The 10,648-nt window shown below is 48.6% G+C and overlaps 1 protein-coding gene across 3 annotated transcripts in view; it reads right to left on the bottom strand.

The window, feature by feature from the left end:
• Positions 1-2,544: 2,544 nt before the first annotated feature.
• The window catches only part of CEP89 (centrosomal protein 89), a 74,262-nt gene continuing 66,158 nt past the window's right edge, over positions 2,545-10,648 (bottom strand). For all 3 annotated transcript variants that reach the window (XM_041746709.1, XM_041746707.1, XM_041746708.1), the window contains 2 exons: positions 8,359-8,528; positions 2,545-2,844 (listed from right to left, as the gene is read on the bottom strand). In XM_041746709.1, coding sequence (XP_041602643.1) covers positions 2,703-2,844; positions 8,359-8,528 — 312 coding nt within the window. In that variant the 3' untranslated portion in view covers positions 2,545-2,702. The remainder of the gene's footprint in view (positions 2,845-8,358; positions 8,529-10,648) is intronic.

The following is a 10,648-nucleotide window of genomic DNA, read 5'->3' as shown; positions in this document are numbered from 1 at the left end:
AGGTCTTGATCTCAGGGTCCTGGGTTGGGGCCCACACTGGGCTCCCTGCTCGGCGGGGAGCCTGCCGCTCCCCCTGCTTGTGCTGTCAGATAACATCTTTAAAAAAATTTTTTTACAAATGTATTCGGCTGAAAAGCTACATGCTGACGCCCACATGTCCCAGCACACACCGAAGTTTTCCTGAGACTGACCCTGCTGGCTCTGGAAACCCAGGCCCTGGGGTCCTCTCCTGCTCTCTTCTCTCTTGGCTCTAAAACAGATTTCTTGTCTCAGACCCGGAGGCTAGAAGTCCCAAATCCGGGGGTGGGCATGGGCCTCGCTCCCTCTGAGCCCCGAGGAGGGGGCTCCTGCAGGGCCTCTTCCTAGCTTCTGGGGTGGCCAGCACCCCCTGCTGTTTTTGGCCTGCAGCAACACCTGCCCGACCCGACCGCTGTCGCCTGGCATCCTCCCTGCGTGTCTGGTTTCAGGGGCACCAGGCACCTGCATGGGGGAGGCCGGGGGACCGACCCCACTCTAGTCGGTCCTAAGTGCATCTGCAACAAGCCTCTTTTCCAAATCGTCCCCTTCTGAGGTCCCGGGGGTCGCCTGTGAGGTGGCTGCGACCGCACAGCCCAGCACGGGCCACCCCTGGGGACCGGAGCCGGAGGGGCGCACAGCGGCCGGCGTGGGGACGTGGGAGGGGCGGAGACCCATCCGGGCTGTGGCTACTATTATTATCTTCTGTTTAGGGGAGGCTAAGATCACGGCCCTGCTTCCGAGCAGTGGGGTTTTCGAGGGTCCACGCGGGCTTCCCCGTAGCTCCCACGGCAGCCACGAAGGTGGGGGGCCGTCGTTTCCCTCCGAGCACCCAGCACGGTCTGCGACCACGTCTGCCCTCGCCCCTGCTGTTCCCCACGCGGCGCACGGACGTAAGCACTGCATGGATGCCTGCTGAATACACAGGCTGCGTTGAAAGAAATACACGTCGAGACGGAGAATGCTCCTGTCCCCCCAGCCGGGGGACACACCGGTCTCAGAGTGGCCGCTGGGGAGGGACAGCCTCTCCCATTCTCGGCGCTTGAGGGGCAGGCGCCCCTTCCCACCCTCGGGCCCTCTGGCGGCAGATCGACCGCAAACCGCGCCCCTTGCCCGCGGTCCCCCCAAAGTCACAGCCGCATCCACCGCGGCCTGGACTCCCCGGGCTACTGGCTAAGAGCAAGGCCGCAGGCTCACCTGCGCTCCGGGGACCCGCTTTATAACTGCTCGCCTGGCCAGGAACGTTCTGGAGCCATTGACTCAGCGGGACCAAGAAGGAAGGGCACCGCCTCCTGCTCCAGTTGGAACCTGCAGGGTGAAGCCCAAGGGGAGGGGAGTCCCCCGGCAATCCAGGCCCCGGGCCCACCCCGGCCTCCCCCCCTCCGCCCCGTCCAGCTGCTGGGACCCTGTCCCGCCGCCCAGGCCTGGCCCTTCCAGCTCCTGCTGCCTCGTGTCCCGCCGCTTGCCTGCCCTGCCCCCTGCGCACCCTGGGGCTCCCCCCTGCCGCGCGCCCACGGCGTCCCCGACCCCACCCCTGCCTGGGCGCGACGAGCTCCGGGGGTCACCCAACCTGCTGAGTATGTGTGTAACGTGTAATAAACTTAAGGCTCATGACTCCAGGGAACAAAACATTCTCCTAGGAGGCGGGAAAGCGACAGGAGTGACCAGAGCGGCCCTCTACGAATGTGGCAACAGCAGGGTTCCTGCGACAAGCCACGGGGGCGCGGGGCATCCCACCTGCGTGGAGGCCGGAGAACGGCTGGGCCCCCGCGGCCCACTGGTCACACAGTGTGACATCCCCGCGAGTCTCCCCACCTCTGGTAAAATGAAAATAATTTAGAATAAAATGTAAAACAGCTGAGATCTTCCATCTCAGCTCCCAACCAGCTATCAGAGGCCACGCGGGAACTTTCTGCCCAGCCAGGGGCCTGTGCTGGCCTGTGCGCCCCGAGCCCAGGCAGGGGTGAGCTGGGAGGGCTTGGTCATGGGGTGCGGCAGCCGGGATCCTGCTCCCTTTTGGGCAGCCAGCAGGGTTGAGCCAAGCCGCGCCAGGGATGGGCACCACCAGCAGGAGGCGCCAGGGGGTGGCCCTGTAGGGGGTTGGGGGGGCCAGCCCACCCAAGGAGGGGCCCAGGAGCAGCAGGACTCTGGCCCCTGGCGGCCAGGCAGCGACCCCACCTTGGCACTGGGTGGCCCCAGAAAAATCGCCTTTCCAGGAGGCTGAGGAGGGCAGGGATAGGGCAGGGGGCACCTTGCAGAGCTTATTAGGCCGTGAGGGCTGGCACCTGTCTTTCCCCAAATGCTAGAACAGCGCCCAGAGCACCTGCCAGCACCGCCACTGCCCACAGCGTGAGCGCCCGATGCCCCAAGCCGTTCCCTTGGGCCCTTGCCCGGCGGCAGGCCTGGGAGCCCGGGGCCAGGCCCGCCCAGCAGGTCACCGTCACCAGGAGCCACGGCAGCCAGAGGCCACGTACTGGCACAGCAGCTGGGCACGTGCTCCCCAAATAAAGCAAAATGTGCAAACACACATCACATTTCTGAGAGCTTTACTTCTCTGGTGCCCCCAGGAGGGGAGACGCTGCGGCGGGAGGCGGGGGTTTGCCCTCCCCGTGCACCTCTGGGTCCTGGGAAAAAGCAGGGCTCCGGGCGGGGGATCCCGGTCACCAGTCCCCGCACGGGCTGTGGCTTCACGTCACCGTGGTTGGGGCTGTGGCCCCAGTGCCGTCCCACACACTGGGCCTCTCCAGCGCGACCTGCAGCAGCTCGCGGATTCTCTGGTTTTCCTTGGAGGTAGACTGCCAAACCACCTCGAGCTCGCCTTCCATTTCTCTGAGGGAGATACACGAAAAAAAGGGAAAAGTTTAAAATAGCACAAGAAGAAAAATATTTCTAGAGCCCTTAGGAATCCAAAAGTGGCAAGAACTCCAAGGGAAGAATGCTTGATGTCAGAGAACAGATCCCATGGTGCCTGGGTTCTGAGGCAAAGGCTGCTGGGGTTGAATGAAATGCTGAGGTCCTCTGGGAAGAGAATAAATACTGAGTTGTGCCTTTTCCTTTATTTTGGACCTTTGCTCTCTATAGAAGTAACACGTAGAAGAATAAAATACAGTGACTGCGTGGACTGACCCACAGCACAAGAGCCCGGCTGTGGGTGCCCGCATCGCATGAATCCTGCAAGTCTCCCTCCCTGTGTCCCCGCTACCTGTCCCCGCTGGGACCTGGCCGACCCTCAGGCACCTCTCACAACACCCAGCCACAGAGCCAATGAGGGTCCTGGCCATAAGGAGTTAGTCTGGGGGTGAGGAGGGGACTGCGTGGTGTGGGACTCGTCACTGAGGACACAGAGAAGACCGGCCTAGTCAGACTTCATGCCGGGGTGAACACCCAGAGGGACCAAGGTGCACACGTAAAGGAAGAGGCTCTGTGACAGGTACCATGGGGAGCGCTGGGGAAACAAGGCCGACAAGATATTCATGTCCTCGTGGGGCCAGGGGCTCCTGGGGGAACAGACCAGGGCCCCAGCTACCACCTCACAGGATAGAGGACCCAATGGGAGAGTGAGGGGGACCAGTCCCAGCCCGGCGGGAACAGTGGGCCACATGTAGGAGGGCAGGTGGCGAGGCCGGCTCCTTTGCTGACACGGCCCGGTGGTTATGGAAGGTGCTAGCTACCAAGTGCACTGAGTGCTGCTGTTTGAGGAGGAGGACAATGGCATTCAGGGAGGCCAGCGACGTGCCCACTTGTCCAGCATCACTCCTCTTGTGAACTGTTGCTTTCTCCGAGACCCTCTAATGTCCACTGAATGTTGGGCGTTATTTAATTAAACTGTGTTTAAAAAAGAACCCCACATTTCTCTTTTCTGGACTACATGTTTGATAAATCACAGCAATCATGATCAATGTTTGGCCAAACTCAAAACAAGAATAGGAAATCTCTAAAGGCAGAAGAGAATAAAGACTAAGCTGAAAGCACACAGGCAGGCAATGTGTGTTGGTATCGCTTATTGCTTTGAGGACAAAAGCCCGTGTCAGAAAGCCCCCAGGGCTCACACGTATCCACCTTTCTCCCCTTCTTCCTAGAAACACTCTGAACTACGTGTTCCACAACTGGGCAGGTAAGTAGAGGTACACAAAGGGCCCTCAATGTTCCAGTGATGTTAAAACAGCCTATTTTCAAAATTAATAATGAAATTAAAAGTGGCTCCAGGTTGGGAATATGCTCTAACACCAAAGAGAAGCAAATGCAAACATTCTATAGAGGAAAACCACCTTAATTGACAACCTTAGGATTCCACAGATTAAATGCAACCTATACATGTTCATAGTTAAAAAGCTACTGTACATAGAAAGAAACAAGCCACATAGAGCAAGAGCCAAAACAAAAAACAAATTTAAACTCCCCCCAAATTTCAGATATTGAAAAAAGTAACTACAAATGAAATTTTAAAAGAAATAAAAGATATTTTTAAAATAAGCAAAGACCAAGAATTTATTTTAAAAACAAATAGGCAGCTTTTTAAGAGAACTGAGTAGAATTGAAAATGAAGTACACGGGATCCCTGGGTGGCGCAGCGGTTTAGTGCCTGCCTTTGGCCCAGGGCGCGATCCTGGAGACCCGGGATCGAATCCCACATCAGGCTCCCGGTGCACGGAGCCTGCTTCTCCCTCTGCCTGTGTCTCTGCCTCTCTCTCTCTCTCACTGTGTGCCTATCATAAATAAATAAAAATTAAAAAAAAAAAAAAGAAAAGAAAATGAAGTACACTGTTGTTGAAATAACCCCCCCCCCCCAAAACAAAAACAAAAACAAAAACAAAAACTCAATGGCTGGGTGAAACACTACACTGAACACAGCTGAAGAGAGAATTAGTAAACAGGAATATTGAGCGAAAGAATTACCCAGAACGCGGACCTTAAAAACAAGGGGGAGAAAATTTAAGACAAGGCACGTAGAGGATTCAGTAAGAAGGTCCAACATACATTTAATCTGAGTTCCAGAAGGACATTTAGAAAGAATAAGGAGAAACGATTTAAGAAATAATGGCTTATTTTAAGAAAAGAGAGTTTTCTAGACTAATGAAAGACACAAAACGACAGACAGAATAATTTACACCAACCAGACAAGCAAAAAGAAGCCTCCAGATAAACACATACCTAAGAAATTACAGAATACAAGTGACAGAAGAGATCTTTTAAAAAAAATTATTTATATATGAGAGAGAGAGAGCAGACAAGCAGGGGAAGGGGCAGAAAGAGAGGGAGAGAATCCCAAGCAGACTCCCAGCTGAGTGCAGAGCCTTACACGGGGCTCAATCTCACAACCCTGAGATCACAACCTGAGCTGAAACCAAGAGTTGGATGCTTAACCAATTGAACCCCCCAGCCGCCTCAGGTCAATTATTTTTAAAAATGACAAAAGGCTCATCAGGGACTTGTCAAAACAGACTTCTCAAACAGAGAACGCAGAATATGCTGAGAAAAAAAGACTGTCAAGGTAAAATTCTGTAGTTAGCAAAAATGATCTTACAAGGATGAAGGAGAAATGTGGACATTTTCAGATAATCAGAAACTAAGAAAGCTTACTCCCAACAGACTTTTACTAAAGAAACTTCTAAATGATGGGTTTTAGGAGGAAGGAAACTAACCTGAGAAATAAAGTCTGAGACGTAAGACAATATGTTAAGAGATAAACTAAGGAAATGAGAAAATTTTAAGAGTTTATTTGAGCAAAACTCAACTAATATTGGGCAGCACGCGGCCTCGCAGAGAGAAAGAGCTCCTAGGAGCTGTACAAAATAAAAGACTTTTATAGGCAGAAGGGAGCAGGAACAAGGAAGTTGTACTAGGCAAAAATGGGGGTGGTTATTTCGAAGTTACTCTCCTTTAGGGGATGGCAGGGTCAACCAGGCACAGGACCTAAGTAGTGCCAACTGGCAATTATTGATTGACTAAAGATTCCCTCCTGGTAGAGCCAAAATTGTAATTAAGCCCAGTCTTGCTTTGGTGATGTGAGGCCCATTTTGGGTCTGTTGTTTTGTTTTAATAATAATCAGTAAGTAAAGAAATCAGTACCTACGGGTACATCAAAATAAAGAACTGTATAGAAACCAGTAACATATAATTTGGGGGGGCTAATGATAATGATATAAAATAGATCTTTGTTTTTCACTTTTATCTACCTAATGACACTAGGCACCAACATCATATACCTTGAGGGGGGTAAGAATTAGATAAGAGCATTAGATCTTGTGTTGGGGGAAAGAAATGTAGAGATGTTAAATTTATTTATTTTTGTTTTGTTTTGAGCTCAACATAGGGCTTGAATTTATAAGCCTGAGACCAAGACCTGAGTTGAAAGATCAAGAGTTGGTCACCAAAACCAAGTGAGCCACCCAGGACCCCCTAAATTTAGATTTTTTTTTTAAGATTTTATTTATTCATGAGAGAGAGAGAGAGAGAGAGAGAGAGAGACGGAGCAGGTTCCATGGAGGGAGCCCGATGCGGGACTCGATCCCGGGACTCCAGGATCATGCCCTGGGCCAAAGGCAGGCTCTAAACCATGAGCCACCCAGTGATCCCCCTAAATTTAGATTTTTAATGCTAAATATCCATGGTAAAATTTCAATGGTAACCACTGAAAGTACAGAGGGGCGCCTGGGTGGCTCAGTAGGTTAAGCGTCTGTCTTCAGCTCAGGTCATGATCTCAGGGGATTTAGCCCTGCGTGTGCTCTGTCAAATAAAGGAAATCTTTAAAAAAAAAAAGGGGGGGGGGTCCCTGGGTGGCTCAGCGGTTCAGCTCCTGCCTTTGCCCAGGGCGTGGTCCTGGGGTCCCAGGATCGAGTCCCACGTCAGGCTCCCGGCATGGAGCCTGCTTCTCCCTCTGCCTGTGTCTCTGCCTCTCTTTCTCTCTCTCTCTCTTTCTATCATGAATAAATTAAAAAAAAATCTAAAAAAAAAAAAAAAAAAAAAAAGGAAAGAAAGAGAATACATAACTCTCAAACCATTTAAGGACACATGTGGAATGAGGGAGAAAGTGAAAAACAAAGTGCCATTTTATTAATGCAACTCCAAACCTCCTGTCTGGCAAGAAATTTGGTATTTGGCCCAACTTTTTACAAAGCAGCCGTTTATGGTGTTAAGAACTTCTGTGACTACAAAAAACACGATAGTAAGACTTCATTCAGCCTTACACTTAAGAAGCATCTGGCTGATGGAAAACAAACAGGTATCTGCATTCTGGCTGACGTCCAAAACATAATGCACCTATATTCTTATGATTATGATCTTACAAAAAAGGAATCATCAGATTTTTAAATCCCCAGAAATGGAAAAAAAAAAAAGAAGAAGAAAAGAAAAAGAAAGAACAGAAATGAGACATTTAATCAAAAACCTCCCAAGAAAATTAAATAAAACAAAAGTATCAGAGAATAGAAAAGAGGGAAAGACAATGAGAGGCCCGGACTGATTTAAGAAGTCCAATATTCAAACAATTAGTTCTTTTTTTTTATTTTTAATTTTGTTTACTTGAGAGAGAGTGAGCAAGAGAGAGAGAGAGAGAGCACAGGAGCAGGGGCAGAGGGAGAGGTAGAGGCAGACTCCCTGCCGAGCAGGGAGCCCGACATAGGACTCAATCCTGGGACCCCAGCACCATGACCTGAGCCACTGGCAGATGCTTAACCAACTGAGCCACCCAGGCGCCCCCACAATGAGGAGTTCCAAAAGGGGGATTAAAGAAAATGAGGAGCACAGTGTGGTGACTGCAGGTAACCACGCTGTGCTGTACACTGGAAAGCTGCTAAGAGGGTGGATTTTCAATGTCCCCACCATAACCACCACCACTGCCACCAGCACCACAACGAGATGGCAGTTAGGGGAGGTGAGGGAGGTGCTAACTAACCTGACGGCAGTGGTCATTTCACAAGATGTACCTGTATCAAATCACCACCTTATACACCTCAACCATACACAATCCTGTACGTCAACGGCTGGGGGAAGAATTTAAAAAGAAAATGAACAAATAAAAATCAAGACCAATATTACATTCAGATTAAATTTGAATGTAAAAAATAAACAAAACAGGGACGCCTGGGTGGCTCAGCGGTTGAGCGTCTGTCTGGCTCAGGGCATGATCCCGGGGTCCTAGGATCGAGTCCCACATCAGGCTCCCCTCGGGGAGCCTGCTTTTCCCTCTGCCTGTGTTTCTCCCTCTCTCTGTCTCTCATGAATAAATAAATAAAATATTTAAAAAAATTTTTAAATAGTCAAAACAGGTCCAGAGGGTTTTACTAGAAAGTTCTAGCAAATATTCAAAACTAAGCCTGCTCTATGGGGCTGGGGTGGCCATACCTCTTCTGCTGCAGGGCCTGGTCTAGGATATCCTGCTTGTCTTGCAGCATCCGATGGAGGTGCCTCATCTCTTGCTGGTACTGGGCTGTCTTGCTGGCAAAGTCTTCCTGCTGCACTGTCAGGCGGTGACTGATGTCACCCACTTTCAGTGCCGCCTGCTTCTTGTACCCCTGGGGGGAGGAGGAGGCACCGAGTGAGCGAGGGCGTGCTGCCTGTGGCCCCAGGGATGGCTTCCCAGACGCATACCCTCCCCACCTGGGCTATCAGAGCCCCCAGAGAGGATGAAAACACCCGTGAATAAATCTGATCTGGGAGGGCAAGTCTGCATCATAAAAGTCAGAGAAAAATAAAAAAGGGAGTGTCAAGTATCATATAAAACCAAATTTCTAATGTGCATCATGCCATTTTTTACATACTACAAATAAAAACAGACCAAGCTGGCAAGGTTTGTTACACTTATTGGTAAAGAAATGACAGAGATAAAAGCCGGGTTCATAGATTTTCCTTTTACACTTTTATTGTATAGATTTAAGGTTATGACTTCCCTCTGAGCATTTCTAAAACTGTTGTCACATAGATGCTAATTTTTAGTTCATGCAGATTCAATTGCGTGTAGGAGCTGACAGTTTATACATCCTCTCTGACCCAGGTGTTGGTCTACCTCATGGTTTTCACATTTTCAGGTAAAAGAATATTTTTTTGCTTTCTGATTTTGTGTTTCTGGTTCTCATCTTTTTGATCAACAAATGTGCCTTAAAAAAAAACAAAAAACATGGGATCCTTGGATGGCGCAGCGGTTTGGCGCCTGCCTTTGGCCCAGGGCGCGATCCTGGAGACCCGGGATCGAATCCCACATCGGGCTCCCGGTGCATGGAGCCTGCTTCTCCCTCTGCCTGTGTCTCTGCCTCTCTCTCTCTCTCTCTCTCTGTGACTATCATAAATAAATTTAAAAAAATTAAAAAAAAATTAAAAAAAAAAAAAACAACAAATGTACCTTATTTCTACTCTCGGGGGTTGATTTTTTTTTTCGTAGCCAATCAACAATCAATTGTTCTGTGTAAATATACATACACTCCCCTAAATAAACCTTATAGATTACGTTGTTCGATCTTCTGTATCATTAGTTCCTTTTGTTTAATCTCTTGATCTGTCTTGGACCAAGAGATTAAAGCTATTAACCATGTTTCCCTTTCTCTTTGCATGTCCTAGAGTCTGTACTTTATATATCTGCTGTTTATTTAGTGCAGAGATATTTGTAGCTACTATACACTATTAATTGCAGTCTTTTATATTAGAAGAGCTCCTTTTTTTTTTTTTTTTTTTTTGTCTCATTTAGTGCTTTTCTCCCGAACTCCATCTCGGCACGTATAAAGATTGCAACTTCCTTTCTTTTTGTTTGCATGAATCTAGATGATCTTTACTCATCCTTTTACTCTTCAGCTTTCTGATGTACTTTGTTTCAGACTGGCTCTTGGCTCTATCATGGAATACTGTTTGCTTCGCTTTCCAATCCACAAAAACGGTTTTCTTTTAGTGGGTGAATTAAGCCCATTCCCATTGATTTATCAATTTGTTATTTCATTAACCTACATACATTTTTAAAGACTTTAATGTAGTCCATCTTCTCTGTTCTTTTCACTGTTGTAATTCTACTGTTTAGGAATGGATCTCTGGATTCTTGTGGGGACTTTTATTCTCATGCCTCTAGATTACATCTCCTTAGTCCTCTCATTTATCAAAGGTAACATAATGTTGGCTCACAACGATCTTTTCTTCCCCTACTTAAATGTGCTTAAGCTTCTCCTTGCTTTTTCAGCTTGAAATGATACCTCTGAACTCTCCGTTACGACAATATGAAGCAATCAGCTAGTTTGCTCTACTTTCTACTTTCCTACCACCCTCACCTGTCAGTTTTTCCTTGGTTGCATTAATTCCACGTTGTCAAAAAACATTTACGTTTTATTCCATCGGCCTTATCCCAGCTTCGCTGAAGTCTTAGTTCCCAGTTAAATATATCCTTTGCTCGATACCAGTACTTTTCTGAAATTTGCCCAATTGTTTCTTGACAGGCTGAACTCAAGCTGATTAATCTTTAGGTGAGATTTATGGGAAAAATGTGCCCGGAGCTCTTACTCGGTCAAAACTGTCTGAAGAGTAGCTTGGTTGGATGGAAACATCCTTGGCTCATCCTCTGTTTCCTTGAATATTTATAGAAGGCATTGCTCTTGGCATTCAGCATTACTGTTGAGAACTATGATGCCGACATGGTTTTTTTTTTCTTATGACTTGG

This window comes from Vulpes lagopus, chromosome 2, assembly GCF_018345385.1.
Source record: "Vulpes lagopus strain Blue_001 chromosome 2, ASM1834538v1, whole genome shotgun sequence".
Classification (NCBI taxonomy): domain Eukaryota; kingdom Metazoa; phylum Chordata; class Mammalia; order Carnivora; family Canidae; genus Vulpes; species Vulpes lagopus.
The sequence above is the reverse complement of the archived record's forward strand: the minus strand, read 5'-3'. Positions and strand labels throughout refer to the sequence as shown.